The following is a 17,620-nucleotide window of genomic DNA, read 5'->3' as shown; positions in this document are numbered from 1 at the left end:
GTATCATTATCCTTCAGGAAGAAGAAAAAACAAAAAACAAAAGCATGAGTTATGATTCGGCAGGCCCATACAGGCTAGCTATTTTTACGAGACATCAGTCAGTCAAACACATATCAGGCACTACTGGCCCTTGGTACACACACACGCATACAGCGTATGCCTACATATATATGAATAACATTTATAGAAACGACAAATATCCAGCACTGACCCCAATCTACGTGGTTTTCAACACAGCAGGGGTCTTGCCATCTGTCGGTGGGGGGCGCGAGCATTTTGCAGATAATCCCTTATGTCCATGGGCCTAAATGTAAATAACTGAATATGTTGAGCAACTTCACTGGCATTGAAATTGTTCTATTCATCTTAGTCTTCTAGAACAACTCAGACATGCGCTGCTTTCAAATTATTGCCAAGTGGCATATAGGCCTAGATAACAGACTACTCAAAATATCCAAGTGCTGGTCATTAAAGCACTAGAGCTTCTACCCAGCACCAAATCAAATGTTCATATGCAGATAATGTTGTGATAGTCCATCTGCCATGGATAAAGGCCCTTGGAAAGAAGCGCACGTTTTGCAACATAGCCCAGATAGAAATGGAGAAGGGAGAAGGGAGAAGGGGAGTTCCCACCGTTGATACTTTCTTTCACCTCTGACTCAGTATGTCATCACTTATTTTGAGTTTCAGTGAAACGTATAACATAATACAAGTTTTTTTCAGAGACATCGTTCTGTTTCTGTTGTCAGACAACTGCACTATGCATTTTTTTTTTTTGATTCAGTCACAAAATGCTAACAGGGATTATGGTGCTTAGTTGGGACGTAAAAAAAGACTACTTTTGTCAAACAGTTGCTGTACATCTTTCTGCACCTAATACACACAACTCCACAACAGTGTGTGGAAAATATGGGCATACTTACATACATACTAGTAATAGGAAGAGGACACAACATGCGACCAGATTCCGTTAGCCATTAGACAGTTAGCATTTTAATGGTTTAAAAAGAATTGGATTTTAATGACCAACCATTTGTTTCTCAAAAATAACAACAAAGCATGTGGCAGAGGACACGACAAAGGTGTCATATTTATTGTTGGAATACAAGAAGAGTTATTGCAGTTATGGCAGAGACGGAAAACGTGAATTTTAACACTGGTGTTAACGGAGAGTCTCCTCGTGCTGTCTGCCTGGCTGTTTCACTCAGCACCTGAACCCGACGCTGTGTTCTGATTTTCCGAGGGCAAGTGAAGGCAGCATAAACTCCGCCTCCTCGCCCCGCCTCGGTTGTCTCGAAGCGGGAAGTTAAAAGTTGTTGTGTTCTTTGCTAACCGCTCTGGCTAGCTCACTTTCAGTGTATTTCAGCTGGTGAGTTTGTGGAAATAAAGTTTGATTTAGCCCTTTAGCTTTTTACATGAGTGAGAGAGTTAGAGCAGCATTAATATGGAGGCTGTTGGTGTCAAGCCTAATGTTATGTTAAGTAGTGTTATCTCGAGTTTCAAACGCCGACGTACAGAGTTGTAACATATTGGTAACGTTTGGTGTTAAATTGTCTCTGAAGTCAGTGCTAGGTTCATTTTAGCCGATTATTAAGGAAGTTAGCTTCCTGAGTGGGTAAACAGAATAGGGAATTGTGGTAGATTAGATTATATTGTTACACAAATCATTGACATGAGCTGTTGTCTCTGAATTCAATTCAGGCACTGAAGGAGCTGCAGTCATGCACCATGACACTGAGGAGAAGAGTCCCCCGGCACCCAGGTGCTTTGGACAGGTGGGTGGACTGCTGCAGGTTTACTGAAAACTATTGCAATAGACTCATCCGACCAAAATGAGGGTCAGGTGTGCAGAGGAATCAGTATGGGACTGCACAGCTGCTCCTGCCTCACCCTATGGTCTCACCGTGTGTTCATGTCTTCCAGATGGTCATTTCATGGGGGAAATCTTGGGTTTCAATCAATAAACTACAATTTCACCTCTTAAAGCAATTTGGCCCTTCATCAACTGGGGAAACAGGATGATCACTGGTTCAACCTGGGTTTGATGCCTGGTTCTTTCTGTGTGGAGTCTGTATGTTCTCCCCGTGGTAGTCTCCCTGTCTTCCACACAATGCATGCTGGGATAGGCTCCAGCCCCCCACAGTCCTGAAAAATGATTGGGATAGAGGGAATGAATGAATGAAATGGGGAAACAAGTCTCATTACTTGATGCTAGTTTTGCAACCTACTATCCTTCAAACTACATTGTATCAGCAACATAGATGAAAATAAACCTTGAAACCTTCAACTTCAATCAGCAATGGATGTTAAAAACACAAATTACTCCTTCAGGAATCAGTGAGGTATCACAAAAAGTCATCCCAGTACTCTGTTATGGTCTAAACCCAGCAGGAATCATCAGGAATTAGTTGCTAGACCTATTTGCCCTGTAACCAAACAATTTGGGAGGGTTATTTGAAAAAATGTAGTTCTTGTGAGAACAGGGAACAAATGGCGGCCTCTTTTTCAGTCAGCCATGAAGTGGGAAGTTGGCAGTTAAAGGTGAAATACTTATAATAATAGTTACTTCAGGCAAGATCAAAGGATATCAAAGAATAAACGATGCAAATAACCACTGTCATAGGCTTAATATTATGTATAATATCTTCTTTTTGCCTCCATGCAGGCAATATAGTTGCATGCTATGTGTACTGCAGTGTTTTTGCAGTAAGATGGCTGACCTTGCTACCTGGACTGTGTTCACAGTATAACTTCACTGCTGAAGAGTACCGGGCGGTGCAGAACGCTCTGCAGCAGCGGCTCGGACCCGAGTACATCAGCACCAGAGTGGCTGGCGGCGGGCAGAAGGCAAGTTCGTCTTTCTCTGTTTCTCTCTCCCTGGCTCTCTGCTCGTTTCCATCCAACTGTGAAGCAAATTTTTCAGTGACCTTTTGAAAAGTTGCAAAAAATGAAAAGTCGTTGCATTTCCATCAGCTGGGTCGAAGTGGATTAATGGGATTCCTGAATGTGGAAACACATGAAAAAACAGCTACAGCAGAAAACCTATACATGAGAAAACTGGAAAGACTCTTTTACGCAATGTGATTATTCATTCAACAAATGGATTTCCGTCACTATCGTAGAATTTCTTTATCAACAGACATCTTTTCCACCTCAAGTGAGCATAAAACCTTTTGCTGCAATATGGAGGAAGTTTTATTGAAATTTGCCCTTTCCATTCCTCCCATTTGTCTCTCTCTCTCTGTCTCATATCAACATTGACTTTTCCAGGTGTGCTACATTGAAGGGCATCGTGTAATCGGCTTGGCCAACGAGATGTTTGGATACAACGGATGGTCTCACTCCATCTCCCAGCAGAACGTCGGTAGGAACTGTGAGCTTCATGTTTTGAAAGGATCTCATGTTAATGTCGAGGCACTGTGATAAACTCAGACTAACAGTCCCCGTGTTTTGGTTTTACAGACTTTGTGGACTTCGTCAATGGGAGGTTTTATGTTGGAGTCAGTGCATTTGTCAAAGTGCAATTGAAGGTTAGATGAACAATCATCAATGAAAATACAAAACAACAAAAAGGACTTACAAGAGAATCAAAATACTTTATCCATAGCTTTCTGAATTCATTCAGTTCAGTCTAGATTTTGATTTTGTCACAAGACAGATCATCTCATCAAGAGATGATATTCATTTGATATAATACTACTTTTCACAAGGGTTGCACATCGAAAAAAAATCTCAAATCGCACTATGAACTACTTCAATTTCAATTCAACTTGAGTGGTGGGAGCTCAAAATAGTTTCCTAACATGGTATTCTGGTGCTGAATGCCATGTCTAGTCTATAAATTGTGTTGCACATTGTAAAAAAAAAACATTGTAAAAAAACTTAAATTGTATTGAAACACAACAAATGTTAAGCAACAACATCTGTTTTTTATTAAAAATGTTTCTTGTTTTCTGAAGTCTAAAATATTGAAAAATCCATGTCTGTATACTGTATCGCAATTTATACTGGAATTTCAATATTCTGCAAAATAATCACAATATGATTATTGGTCAATCTCGTGCAGTCCTAGTTTTCACTCAGAATTTCATATGTTTAAAACCATCGACTCTAAAAAACATGTAAGTGTGTGTAGTAAGAGTGTGTTTTCCTCCAGGACGGCTCGTTCCATGAGGATGTGGGCTATGGAGTGAGCGAGGGACTGAAGTCTAAAGCTCTGTCACTGGAAAAGGCGAGGAAGGAGGCCGTCACTGATGGAATGAAGAGAGCGCTGAAGTACTGGAACATAATGGTTTTTTTTATATAGCTTAGACAGAAGCAGAAAATATCACATGATCCCCAAGAATGCAGCATGTATTTGTGACTGTGTGAGTGACTATGTAGCTGAAGGCGTGTGTTTGTTTCTCTAACGTTCTTTTATAAGCAGACTGAGCAAAAGGCTGAGCTGATATTTGGTTTTTGGTTCTGTTCAGATGCTTTGGCAACGTCCTTGGAAACTGCATCCTGAATAAAGAATACCTCATAGCCATTAACAAGATCCCCAAACAGGTCAGATACATCCCTTGGTTGTTATATTGTTTTGTGTTTTGTTCTTCTTTTTTGTTTTTGTTTTCATCCAATAATTATGTGGTTTTCTCTCCCACACAGCCTCCTCCTCCTCTCGACCCGGCCCAGACCAAGCGCTCCGAAGGCGAGCCCTTAGTGGAGAAAGCCCGGTTCTCCAGCCTGGTCCGAGAGAAGAAGTTTGGCTCTGCGGTGGGATCTACCCGGACCCCTCTGGAGCCCAGAGTCCTCAACCAGAACCAGAACCTTTCCGGGAGCGGGGCCGTAGCCAGAACGCCTGTGTCCCACACCTCTGATGCTGGCCCCGCCCCTGCCGAGACGGACTGGAAGAACGACAACAGCATCTGTCCCAGGTAAACAGGAGGACCGGGCCTCGTTTCTGTCAGTAATGGTTCCATGACTCCATCTCTCTGTCATGCTGATCGCCTCTAACCTCCTTCCTCCCTTTTCCCCTCGGTCTTCCAAAGGCCTGCACCGGACTCTGCGGACGCTGCCCTGTCCGAAGAGCACACAGACCCCAAACAGCTGAGGAAGCTCAGGCAGCAGCAGCTCCAGCAGAAGTTCAGGCAAGAGATGGAAGCCAAGAAGCTGCAGCAGGGGCCAAAAGGCCAAGCCAAGTGTGAGGAAGTAGAGACCGCTGTTGGACAAACATCCAGCGGAGGTAACAGCTGCACAGAAACAGCCATGATGGATGAAAATGCTTAACATAATTGGGTGTGTTCGTGTTCCCTTGCTATTTAAGATGTGTCTGTATTCTAAACTTAGAGGGTATACATGTGTTTTCTTCTGCTGTTGATGTTTTTATGAAGATGCCTCTTTTCCTCCAGGTCATGTAAGCCCCCCCGGCAAGGTAGCTGCACCCGTATTTGGCCACAGCGCCGCTGCTGGAGACAGAGAGCCCAGCAGCAGGGACGGATATTTAGCAGGTACACTGACCCACCACCAGGGGGCTCAAGACACTTGGACAGTGTGATAATGAAGTCTGTTTCCCTTTTTACCAGCCAGCCACACTCAGTATTTGCTTGTTTTCCTCTCCAGAAGATCCTGAGCTGTGGGATTTCACCCTGGATGGGATCGAGGAGCTGGATGTCCCCGCAGGCGCCCCGCCCTCCACAGGCCCCCGGCCCGGCACGCCCGGGAATCACCAGATGCAGACGCGCAGTAAGACCCCTCAGAGAGACCCGTCCCACCCCCCGAGGCCCCCGGCCAGGCCTCAAGACGAGGCCCCGTCGTACAGCGGAGGACAGGCCAGCCACGCTCAGTACAGACCTCAACATCAGATCCAACATCAGCCAAGACCAGGTGAGGCTTCACAAGACGACTGTTTTTTTGTTTTTTTTTACAGAATTTCATGTTCTTCAACTTGTTTCTTTCACCTTTTTCAGGTGAGGCCTTTAGTCCGTACAGACAAGGGCAGTACATGAAGAAACGCAAACTGAACTGAAAAATCCATGTTGCTGTTCCACTGCCTCCTTTAAACCTTCTTATAATCCAGCCTTGATTTTACTGTTTTTCTATTTATTTCAATTCATACATTCATATATTTATATTGCAATGTCTTGCTGCTATTATGTCAAATGTTTGTAAAAATGCTGACATGTATGGTTTTGTAAAAAAAAAATAAAATGACCAGTCAAGTCAATCAGTTTGAATTTTTTAATAGGATTTTTAGAGCACTTCACTTGCCATATTACAGTGTAACTAGGAATTTGTATCTTTGCGTATCCCTCTGAGACACACACATGCTTTTTCACATTTCACAAGAGGGGTCAGAATGCACGGCAGCCAGTTCAGTGTCAAAGGTGTTCACTGCTCAAATAAACCTCAGCAGCGATCGACAAATTGCTTGTTGCAGGGAACTGAATCCTGCTGCTCTGGATAAAGGATTCTCTGGTATCCATTTTTGTAAACCTGACTAAAATTTGTTATAAGACTGGACATTCCTGCTTTTGAGAATGCAGATTTTCTCATTTAGTATTTGACATACTTTCTTTTTCTTGGTTCTCAACCAATTTTTTGAAGCATACAATTCCAAGTAGTGACTCTAAACAAGTCAAGATTGCTTTGAATGGAAGTTTAAAGCCAAGCATGAGCGACTAGAGAGAAAGCTATTTGGAAGAAAGAGTAATAAAACACTAAAATCAAAGTTGAGGAACAATCATAAGCAGTGCTATAGCAGAGCAAGGGGATAGCAGACAAAAATCCCCTTTTCACCTTGTAGAAGGATAGGGAGTGGTTTCTTTTTCACAGTGGTTGTTAACTAGTAACAATTTACTAAATTAAAATGGAACAATTTGTGTATATAATGTACCAAATCTTACAAACACACCAATAAGCATGACAAAAATGCCCAAATTGATCTTTTATTTTTATTTCTGTTTTTACATTTTGTACAATGTGAAAAAACATACACAAAACCAGAGAACACTGAGTCACAGGAAGTTAGAGGGGTTGGAAATAAAGAGTACAACAGGATATTACTGCGTGTCAGTAGCCTCATGAAACAGTATTGTGTAGAGATCTTTTTGATAGTTACTGATAATGGCATAATAGCACATGGATATTAGCTTTGTTGTGATCTTGTGCTGTACAGTGGTCAGTTGTGAGTTGGTTGTCATTTGTAAGATTAAAAACCAGTGAAGCTAGCATGCAGAATACATATACTGATACAGTCAGATATTGAAATTGTGCCTGTGACAGTGGTGAATGGCAATTCAACAGATCATCGGCACTTTGTGAGGACTCACAGGAAGGCAAAGAATAACATAAAACAACAAAAAAACAAAAACAGGATCTCTATATTCCAATATCAAAAACATTTGTCAGTAACAACCCTCATCAGCATGCAAATGTTTCCATTACCCCTCAGTCCCTATAAAACTTTAAACATTGCATATTCTGCATTGCAGTAACTTATTTTTTCTCTAGAGAAGTTTAAGTATTCATCCAATCTATGAGTAGGCGAAAGGGTCACGATGAGAGAATGGCACTCGTGTGTGAGGTGGCAAGAAACGGTGTGCCAGCATGAGGCATGACAACTGTTAAACTGTTTACAGCTCATTCTCTGCCCGAATAAGTGCTGCTATGAAATGCTGTAATGTAATAACTCCACAAAGACAAATGCTAGCCAAACCATGTATGAGCCAAAATATAAATACACAGCTGATACACAACCAACACAAATGATAGAGAAAAAAGATAAACTGTTTCCAAATTACTCAGTGTGCTCTTTATTCTGCAGTCCTGTGTGTTGTGTCTACTCTGATATTCCAGGGAGCTGTTATCCTCTAGATTGGCCATGTGACAGTTATGGAGCCATCTGTTGTGTTTGTTGTGTGTCGTACAGGTTTGATAACTGGTTTTCTGCAGTACAGTCACAGCTATGTTACTACTCCAGGACTAGATGGATATGGAACTTGTCATTAGTGAGGATGCAAGGCACTAAAGTGTTCCGTGTTTACAGGGCAGAGTGCGTATGCATGTACAGGATGGGTTACAGCAAGCGCATAGTACTCTATAGTGACTGAGCATTACGTGAAACCATTTACCTCACATTAATATATATATATACACACTAAAATAGAAAAGGGGGGCAGGGCGGTCAAAGATAAGAGCTTAATAAACTCAGGATTACTCCTGTGTTAAGAGTAGATACCAATAATAACAACCCTGCAATTGCACTTTTATATTCCTTTAACTACATGTTGTTTAACAACCTTTAATAATAATTACAGTGAAACAACATCAAAATCTGATGGCTGAATACAGGTCCATAAAGAACATCTTGTTTGTTTTATTAAATATACGCATACAAAAACAGACCACAGGGAGAGAGAACCCCAGACACTTGTGATTTGAGAGGTGACGGCAAAAGGTTATAAGCTGAGATATTTTGTTTGACATGACTTGAGCAAGCAACCTGTGTATCTGTGTATCATGCACCATCTGTGTAAACCACTGGGAAGGGGGCTGGGCGTCCCGTCAGAGTCCCAAAAGCCCACCATCCACCAACAGTATCCAAATAATCCAAACCTATTGCCTTTTGTAAAATATGATTAACAGATTTTGAACTGTTTAAATCTAATAACAGTTACTGCCAGTACTGATTATACCGGGTGATGTGGTGTCACTTGACTTGGGATCCTTGACGAGAAGATTTCACTGTTGTAAAAAAAACAAAAACCCTCAAGTCTAATCCTTAACCAGTTGCAAACTCACCCTAACCGAACTGTGATTTACAGTAGCAACACCTCGTCAACTCAAATCAAACTGCAAATGGTGGTCAACACCAGAATACTTTTTATGTACAGTGCACACAGATCCACTGGCTTACACTAACATGTCAGACTTGAAGAGTAAATCAGTATGATATCAAAACTAACCTGTATGTATAGATGAGAGACAACTCAAATCACAGACACCAGACTTTCTCACAGGGACATATAAATAGGCTAAACATGGAATCATAACCCAGTGAGGAAATATCTATATACAAAGTCAATGTTTACATGTGTTTTGGGGTTAAGGCCACTGTTACAAGGGACAGTATATCTTCTCTTTGCCGTTATTGCATTTTACTGTAGAATAGGTAGCCACTGGGATTATATTCAAATTCAAAACCTATCCACTACACTCCTGCCTAACTTCCCAAGTCTTTCTTCTCCCAACACCCTCTCTTCTCTCACTCTTCACCCCTCACACTTAACTACTTCAACCAGGACAAAACCTCAATCCCACTTTCTGTGCAGTCATAATCTCCCCTCACTCTCCTAGACAACTTAACCTACCATCCCACAGTTCGCTCAACCCGGTGAATGTATAGTCAGGCGTGTATGCACGCATGTGTGTCTATTTTTGTGCGAGGGGTATCGGTCCAACTGTCTCTGTCCTAGGCAAGTTTAAGGCCAGGACCAGTTAAGATATGAATCAGAATCCCTCATACCCCTCCTCTTCACAGGAATGATGACTTTGAAATGGGTGCTCTCAATAGACATCTTTGGCCGTTGTTGGTTATGCCCTTGGGTCCATTACTTCACTGGACACAACCAACCAACTAGTCAATCACAGCTCATTTCCACAGCCAACGGCAGGGCAAGTGTGTGACTCTTGTGCTGTGGGTGTGTATTGCACTCTCCCTCCAATCGCCAGACAGCTTTCTTTCTGCCAGACACGACTGAACCACACAGGTCAACTCTATTACTGAAAAAAATAAAAGTTAAAATAAAAATAAAAAGCACAATACCCAACCAGCCAACCAACCAGCTTCAGAAAGAGCTAGTGGTTCTCGTTGTACGGCTGTCCACCCTGTCCGGCCCGTCGTCTCAGCCCAGAACCAGGGCCTGGACTGGGCTACGTGGGCCGCAGGTTCGAACCTCCGGGGTTGACAGATTTCTGTGGGGCTGACGTGGTTCCCATGTGGTAGCCTTGCTGTAGGGACGCCGAAGCTGAAGCGGGGGGCTGGTACTGGGCTAGTGGCTGTGTGGGGTTAAGCACACTGACCTGGCAGGGGCCTGTGGGGCCTGCCCACTGAGGAGCACTGTACGGGGGAGAGGCATAGCCAAACCCCTGGGCAACGGGGCCCAGAGAGCCTTTACGAGGCCCTAGAGGGACAGAGGGGTTGGTGGGGGTAGGGAGGTGGGTGGTTGTGGTGGTGGTGGTAGGCGTGGGGAGGGTGGGGCAGAGGTGGCCTGGAGCTGAGAATTTGCGCCCCATATTGGCCGGAGGCATAATCTGTTAGAGGGAGAGAGGAAAAAAGGATTGTTACCATTTATAGGATTATTATTTCTGGCATGTAGCCAATAGAAAATCATATAAGGTGACAATGCCTCCAATGACAGATACTCTAATGTACTCTAATGTACTACGATAGGTGAGATAAGGGTGCTGAGTACTTACATCGTGCCCCGCTGCTCCCTGCGCTCCAGTTTTGGGACCCCTCTTGCACTGGGAGAGGCTGATGGCATCCCTGGCCCAGTTATCCACCAGCTGATGCAGGTCGTCAGTGAAGGTGCCCTTACACTTCTGAGCGTTAGGGGCAGGGCCAGTTGCCTGGCTCAGTGAATTACTGTGGTTCTGGCTGTGGACTGGACCACTTGGGGAACTCGTCCCACTTGCTCCTGGGAATACAGAGAAGAGAGGTGAACCAGGAAATAAATTCAGCCCAAAAGCTCACTGTGACGAGAATAAGTGCTAGCACATACCTGTGGAGTGAGTGCTGAGGCTGGGCATGGACGGGGAGGATTTGAGCTTCTGCAAAGAGGTCCTGCTGGCCGTCTCTGAGGCCTCCGCTGCTGAGGGTGAAGTATGCTTTGGGGGGGACGCTGAACCATGGAGACTCTGGCCTGAGGCTCCTGAAGACATGAGCAAAACACACAATGGAGTTATAAACTAAAACAAACATTGTTTAGCATGCTCTTTCAGCAGCTTAGCTGTTTGGTCAGCCACACAAGGGGCAGAAACTGTGGTATTAACCTCAAAGCGGAAAACACAAATGCCTGAAAAAGCTAATACTGTCCTCACCTGAGTGCAGGGGGCTGGGCTGTCCACTACTGCGAGCAGATTTGTGACCCTTGCTTTTGGGCCTACGCCGGCCTCCAGCCATAGCTACAGCAGGGGAGAGGACAGCCGAAGGAGGGGGTTTGCCCAGCCGGTTGAACAGGGCATCTATCTCCTCCTTCTGACGAGAGTGCAAGGTCTGGATCTCAATCATATGTCTATTAGAGGAAGAAGAAGAAGGGTAGGGAAACTTATGGTGGTTTTCTTTTTTGGTCATGTTTACATAGTTCCATTGAAATATAAAATAACTTTCCTGAGGGTAAATCTAAGTAGCCTGAAATAGGGATTTGAAAGCGCGACGTACTTTTCTCTGAGATGGCTAACTTCCCTCTGGAAAGCCTCGTCCTCTGGCCCCGAGTCGTCGTCATTGTCACTGCTGATGTAATGGGTACAAGCGTTATGAGGATCAGAGGTTGAGGATGAAGGTCCATTCTGCATACTGGCGCCACGGGAGGGGCTGGAGCCTGCTGCTGGAGCTGGGGTCACTGAGGAAAATTAAGACATGACATCGTGTTACACTGGTTTATGAAAAACAACTTCTGTTTCTGAAGTCAGGCTATGTTTTTTGTTCATGTCCAGTAGCCTTTCAACCTGGTACACACCTGTTACTGAAAAACGTCCCACTTTGGAGCTAGGGCCAGTGTTGGGCCCAGTGACGGTGTTAGCACTTGTGGACACTTGGAAGCGCCCAATAGTGGTGGGCTGACTGGCAGGAGCAGCAGGGAGAGAAGAGACTCCATCTATAGTGTCACCTCCACAGACTCCTTTGGTCAGAGAGGACAACCGGTGGAGGGTGTTTTCTGGACTTGAGAGAGAGGAGGAGGAAGAGGAAGAGGAGGAGGAGGAAGAGGACGAGGATGGCGTGAGGGAGGAAGAGGAGACTATGCTGGAGGGACCTGGCACACTGCTGGAGGCACCGTCAGCAGCAACAGAGACCTGAAAAAAAAAAAAGAGGAGGGTTGGAATTTCAATGAACTGAGCAATAAACCTTTTACTTCAAAATATTTACACACAAAGGTTTAAGAGGTTAGGTTTTCGTTTATCCATTTCAGACTGAATAAACCAGAGTAATTTTCAGCTCTGACTACAAACTTACTTGGAAACGTCCCAGAGTGAAGCCTGCTGCTGGAGCGGGGGCTCTATTGCCTCCCTGAACAGTCTCTGGGCTCAGCGCTCTCCTCAACTGGGCGTCCAAATTACCCAGGGGTTGCTGGGACTGTGGAGTCACACAAACAGGGGATATAAGGATTACAAGGGAAGTGGAGGGAAGGAAAATGCTGTTGCATGAAACTCACAACTACAGCTGTCATACTCAGAGGAAGATTATTCCCTAATGACCATATAGGGACATAATGGGCCTCACCTGACTTGGTCCAGGAAATGGGGGTACGTGCTCTGAGGGAGGGGTACTTGCTTGATCAAAACCAGTAGGTAAAGTCTAAAAGAAGATGAAGAAGAAAACAAACTAGTATCACAATCAACAGCATCATCAGCTTCAGTTTTCCTTGGATGCTGTGAATTCCACTCACCTGTGCCCTGGGCTTAGTTGGAGGGGTCTGGACATGTCCTGCTGGGGTAACCCCCTGCCCTGGGGTGGAGGTAGGCCCTAGGACGCCCTGTACTCCAGAGGTGAGGGGAAGGTTAGATGGGGGCACCAGGGCTGCTCCAGGTGGAGGGGAAATAGTTCCAGTAGGAGGAGAGGAGGTGCCTGTGTTTTGGGAGGGCTCCATTGAGGCGGAGGGGCTGGCAGAGCTCTGGTCTTTAAAGAGGGACCGTAGCTTCTTATCTAGGGCTTGGATGTCATCCATACCAGGGGCCTTGGTCTGGGGCTCAGCCCCCTCCTGCTCCACTGGCTGGGGTTGGGGTTGGTTCTGGCTAGGCAAGGTGGGAGGTTGGGGCTGAGCAGAAATAGGCTGAGGCGTGTGCTGTGCTGCGTGGACGGACAAAGTCATAGGTTGAGAGGATGGAACAGCACTATTGACAGGCTGCTGCTCTGAGGCAGGTACGGTGCCAGTCGTACTGGGTGTGACACTAGTAACAGAGGAGACAGGGACAGCACTACTGCTCAGCTGAGGCCCAGCCACTGGAGGGACAGAGGCCTGTGAGTGCTGGATGGGCTGGGACACAGCAGGAGGAGAAATGGTGGAAGATGGGGGAGGGATGTTGGCAGCTGGTGCAAGCTGGGAGGGGGCTGTTTGGTGAGAGGACTGGGATGGTGGACTGCGATCGTTGGTGGCAGGAGGAGGGGTTTGGGATTGAGCTGATACAGGTGGGGGGGAAACCCTTCCAGTAGAGGGAGGTGGTAACGAGTTTGCAGTAGAAGTGACAGACACAGCAAGCTGAGTAGTGCTAGTGGTGGAAGCTATAGCTTCTGGAGGAGCCAGGACATGGTTGGAGTTTGGGAGTCCAGCCTGAGTGGATGGGACAGTGCTGGGTTCTGGCTCAGTAGCAGGGGGGCCGAGGGTGCTGCATCTCTCTAAACGGGACTGCCTCATCTCACTGAAGGCATGCTGGAGAGTTCCAGATGGAGCTGACAGAGAGAGGCCCAGGGTCACAGGGACAGCTAGGAGAGATTTCAGAACAGAAATCAATTATAATGTGCAAGTAATTTCCACAGAACTTATGAGAAAAATGTAGAGTTCTCTAAGCATTAGAAAGCAGCCATAATGATCAGTTGTAAAATAGTACATAACTAGAAAAACCATGAACTTTTCTTTGTCTGCTACACTTTGCTTTATATTGTGCTAAATTTAAAAAAAAATATTACCAGCAAGATATCCTGAATTTCCCCCCCCAAAAATAATAACTCTTCAACTGGGAAGGCATAAATATATAGGCCTAAGCTTTACTTTGTCAAAACAGAGGTAAGTGCATCAAAGTATTGAGAGGAGCCAGTAAATACATGCATTTATGTATTCTGCTGCATTATTTTGGGAACAACAACTTTTGACTGAGGTAGGAGACATGCTGTTGATGTCCTACAATTGCCATCTGCAGTGCATTTGCTTGCCTTTCAAATAATTTAATAATAAACATAGTTCTATATGCATTTTGCTTACACTGAAAGAACATTATCAATATCAGCATATTCCTGACTCGTAGCAGCCGTACTGTACACATTCACTTGGGTAATGTTAAGATCAAAATGCTGCAAATGAATCTTCCTTTTTCATTGCACTACATTCTTATTACTGACCAAGATGGCTGCCTTGTTCTTATGTTCTGGAATGCTGTCACTAATCCACAGCCACTCTCAGATATTATGTACTCCTCCATGATTATTTCAAAATATGCCTGAATTGGATTACAATAATCCAATAATTCAAATCTAAGCCGTATTTAGCTGCAAAATACAATCCAGTGACATATTTAGAATGCATTCCACAGCTGTCAAACAAAGACTCCTCTCACCTGGGGCAGCCTCATCTCCAAAGGAGGTATTAGCAGAGGGAGGGCCGAAGAACTGCTCTTTAAGACGAGACTCGGGCACAGGGCTGACTATGAACCTACGCCCTGCTGAGTGCACCACCTGGGCTGCAAGGCTGGGAGAAATGCCTGGGGGAGAGGTCAACGGGAGGTCAGGTATGAGGCAGGAGTTGGATTTCATTAAAAGTAATAATTAAGTAGCTGGGCATTTAGGTATCATGTTTAGCTGAAGGTTGTTTACCTGGTAACATAGGAGTAGACAGTGCAGGCTGCTGCTGAAGATCACTCATCTGTGGAGGGAGAAAATCGAAATGATACGTCTTCAGGTTTAATAAGTGAGGATTAGAATAGACAGTTTGGGTATTGTGTGGCTAAGGTGCTGCAGTGTGTAGAACATACCTGAGTGAAGCCTTCCTTCATGCCCTCTCCTTTCTCATCAGCCATTTCTATGACCTCACGGACCTGTTCGATGAAGGACTCTCGCTCGCTCTCCAGGATGAACTCGCTCTCGACCTGAAGCGGAAGGGGGAAGATGTTCAATTACTGTAACTAAATATAGTTAATGTGAAGACTTTCCGTACTTTCTGTCTGAATATTAGTGCAGGGCATTGATATTGGTTGAGGTTACAGATATTGATATGGAAAATGTCCTTTGCACTTTTTTTATGTGTAAATTAATATTTTGGCGAATATGAAACTGAAAGGTTGGTACAAAAAATTGCAGGCATACAAGCAGGCAAACATGGGTTCTCTGAAGAATATATTTAATTTATTGTGACAATTAGCCAGTAAACAGCTGTAAACATTTTGCGAATGTTTTGATGGAATAAACTGGAGAATCACTATTACCATGATCTGTGCAATTTCCTCCGGATTATCACCATCTAGGTCAAATTTGAAGGTCACCATCTTCCTGTTGTGCGTTTCTAGCTGGCACTCGGCCACTCTGTCTCCTATGTTAGAAATCTGAAAAATATTCATTCATGTTAGAATACTCCATCAGCAGAGCTTCAGAAAGAATATGAATTAAATCATCAGTCCAGGTCCGTACATTGAGAACATTCAACTTGGCTTTAGCAGTCTTCTCATGGCGAGATCGGCTGCGTACGGATCGCCGCTGGTGCCGTTTGAGTGAGCGCCCCTCGTGTCGGCCTCCTGATGTAGAGTTTCCATCATTGCCATCACTAAGACCTGAAGCGGCATCTGACAGGCAGCTGAAAGAGACACGGATCCTTTAAGTGAGATATCTGGCCAAGATGTGTGGTGCTGATGAAACCTGCCATTTTTAATTATGTTCCTTCTAACCTTTCCACAGACGGTGGCACTAGTACAGGTCCTGCTGGCTGCTCCAAAGGTGTTGATTGAGAAACACTCACAGAGGCCTGAAACACAGACAACATAAATAAAACACTTCATTACAACGTAAAAACCAAACGGAAACTGCCATTACTATGGTTTGAGCATTAGAGTGCATTGAAATTAATGTGTTTTTGAGGGACTGAACACATATACACCAGGGAACAGGAACATGTGAAACAAACACTTCACCCACACACATACACAACTGTTTTGTGCTCTGGAGGGTACCTGCAGAATAGAGAGGCATGTAGCCTGATACAGGAAGTATAGATGCTCTGCGTTGATTGGAGGAGACAGGATAGGAGGGCTTGGCTCATTGGCCCAAGACTAATAGTCATGCAGGAATAAGCAGCATGCACAGAAAAAAGAAAAGAAAAGGATAGCCATGCAATGTAGTAGTGAGTCCAGCGAAAAGAAGAAATGGTTTTAGAAGAAGCTTGAAAATGAAAAAATAAATGGAGAGCCTAAAATTTGTGCTATAATATGATCTAACACAACTATTAAATTCATTACTTAGGCACCTGTATATGCAACTATGTGTCTTAATATGCAAATTACTTTGATCTTGCATCAGCATGAGCAGCGTAGGTGTGTGTGTCACCTGTAGTTGCAGAGCTCCAGGTTGCGCCTGTGGTAGAGTGCAGCTCTGAGGAGCAGCGCTGCTCTCTGGCTGCTGCTGCTGGAGGGGAACAGGCTGAGAGGATGGGGGCAACATCACCTGCTGGGTGGGCATCTAGAAGGATGAGAGGAACAAAGATGGAGAGGCACAAACAAGAGAAAATACAGAAGGTGAGGGGAGGAGAGAAAATGAACTTAAACACACATCCATGTTGGAATCCATACTACTTCTTGAAAACCCTGTTCCTCTCTAAACCATCCCTCCCTTTCATTCGCCCAGAGGCTTAAATCTTTCAAAGCTTTATACTGGCTCCACTCCAAAGCCACAGGCACTTACCTGCTGGATAGCATAGCTATATAAATCACACCAGTTACCAACGTGACAGTGTAGGTTATTAGAGCATTGCTCACTGAACACTTAATGTCAATTCTACAATGCATTTTAGAGACATGTCCATCACAGTGTACTTGCAAGGCTTATAATACACTTGCATGACATATTTTTCTGTTCCATAGTCGTGAAAGCCTACCACAACTGAATTAAGGCTTACCGAAAATTTTGAAACCGGCCAGAACGACTGCGCGTCTGCCACACAATACTATTGTTAGACAGCAAGTTTATTTCTTTTGGGCAGAACATGTCACCAGAGAGGCTGTGGGTGTAGTTAGAACAGGTAACAGGCATAAGGGACATTTTATCTACCTGAGGGGGAAGCGATGGTTGGTAGTAACCTCCGTACTATAAGAAACAAAACACAACACAGGGTAAGAGAAGGAAAGTTGAAGATGGAGAGAGAAAGAAAAAAAAAGAAAGGAAGTATAAGAAAACAGTGTAGAGGACTAGGGCTGGGGGCATCCGCCACACTCAGCTGCTGGCAGCCCCAAGCTGAGCATATAGGCTTACAGGACTAGACTACAATGTACCTGCTGAGGTGCCATTGGAGCAGACTGGGTGTTGGGAGCCACTGGGACAACTGCGGTCGGCTGGACACCTTGCATCTGGGGCTGGACCTTATGTACCACAGTAAGAAAAGAAGAGCACATGTAGAGAAGATGACAGAAAGAAGAAACTGAAAAGTAAATTGATGGATAATGAAAT

The 17,620-nt window shown here is 44.5% G+C and overlaps 2 protein-coding genes across 4 annotated transcripts in view; one reads left to right on the top strand and one right to left on the bottom strand.

Moving 5' to 3' along the window:
• The first annotated feature begins 3,250 nt into the window (after positions 1 to 3,250).
• rad52 (RAD52 homolog, DNA repair protein) lies at positions 3,251 to 6,164 on the top strand. Of its 2 annotated transcripts, none has more exons than XM_071914082.2 (9): positions 3,251 to 3,364; positions 3,463 to 3,530; positions 4,157 to 4,275; positions 4,473 to 4,548; positions 4,648 to 4,916; positions 5,031 to 5,224; positions 5,391 to 5,489; positions 5,602 to 5,865; positions 5,949 to 6,164. In XM_071914082.2, the coding sequence occupies exons 1-9, from the start codon at positions 3,316 to 3,318 to the stop codon at positions 6,005 to 6,007; spliced, it is 1,197 nt and encodes a 398-aa protein (XP_071770183.2). In that variant the 5' UTR covers positions 3,251 to 3,315; the 3' UTR covers positions 6,008 to 6,164. The 2 variants fall into 2 exon arrangements, with proteins under 2 accessions (XP_071770183.2, XP_078139356.1); XM_078283230.1 differs by having other exon boundaries at positions 3,271 to 3,364; positions 5,605 to 5,865.
• A 746-nt stretch (positions 6,165 to 6,910) lies between these two features.
• The window catches only part of LOC139921961 (serine/threonine-protein kinase WNK1-like), a 31,456-nt gene continuing 20,746 nt past the window's right edge, over positions 6,911 to 17,620 (bottom strand). For both annotated transcript variants that reach the window (XM_071912493.2, XM_071912414.2), the window contains exons 11-28: positions 17,446 to 17,532; positions 17,225 to 17,260; positions 16,505 to 16,636; positions 15,850 to 15,926; positions 15,596 to 15,758; positions 15,394 to 15,510; positions 14,944 to 15,057; positions 14,786 to 14,834; positions 14,530 to 14,673; positions 12,648 to 13,681; positions 12,482 to 12,556; positions 12,215 to 12,334; positions 11,721 to 12,054; positions 11,423 to 11,603; positions 11,083 to 11,276; positions 10,764 to 10,913; positions 10,459 to 10,679; positions 6,911 to 10,293 (exon numbers count right to left, since the gene is read on the bottom strand). In XM_071912493.2, the coding sequence (XP_071768594.2) occupies positions 9,913 to 10,293; positions 10,459 to 10,679; positions 10,764 to 10,913; positions 11,083 to 11,276; positions 11,423 to 11,603; positions 11,721 to 12,054; positions 12,215 to 12,334; positions 12,482 to 12,556; positions 12,648 to 13,681; positions 14,530 to 14,673; positions 14,786 to 14,834; positions 14,944 to 15,057; positions 15,394 to 15,510; positions 15,596 to 15,758; positions 15,850 to 15,926; positions 16,505 to 16,636; positions 17,225 to 17,260; positions 17,446 to 17,532 (3,609 nt within the window). In that variant the 3' untranslated portion in view covers positions 6,911 to 9,912. The remainder of the gene's footprint in view (positions 10,294 to 10,458; positions 10,680 to 10,763; positions 10,914 to 11,082; positions 11,277 to 11,422; positions 11,604 to 11,720; positions 12,055 to 12,214; positions 12,335 to 12,481; positions 12,557 to 12,647; positions 13,682 to 14,529; positions 14,674 to 14,785; positions 14,835 to 14,943; positions 15,058 to 15,393; positions 15,511 to 15,595; positions 15,759 to 15,849; positions 15,927 to 16,504; positions 16,637 to 17,224; positions 17,261 to 17,445; positions 17,533 to 17,620) is intronic.

The sequence above is a fragment of the Centroberyx gerrardi genome, chromosome 4 (assembly GCF_048128805.1).
Source record: "Centroberyx gerrardi isolate f3 chromosome 4, fCenGer3.hap1.cur.20231027, whole genome shotgun sequence".
Taxonomy (NCBI): domain Eukaryota; kingdom Metazoa; phylum Chordata; class Actinopteri; order Beryciformes; family Berycidae; genus Centroberyx; species Centroberyx gerrardi.
This window is presented reverse-complemented; position numbering and strand designations above follow the sequence as displayed.

What these genes read in the sequence shown, in the direction of transcription:
- rad52 (XM_071914082.2), top strand. Translation starts at nt 3,316, where the DNA reads ATGTTTGGATACAACGGATGGTCTCACTCCATCTCCCAGCAGAACGTC. An exon ending in TTGTCAAAGTGCAATTGAAG is followed by an intron (nt 3,531 to 4,156) that starts GTTAGATGAACA and finishes GTTTTCCTCCAG; the next exon opens with GACGGCTCGTTCCATGAGGA. An exon ending in CAGGGACGGATATTTAGCAG is followed by an intron (nt 5,490 to 5,601) that starts GTACACTGACCC and finishes TTTCCTCTCCAG; the next exon opens with AAGATCCTGAGCTGTGGGAT.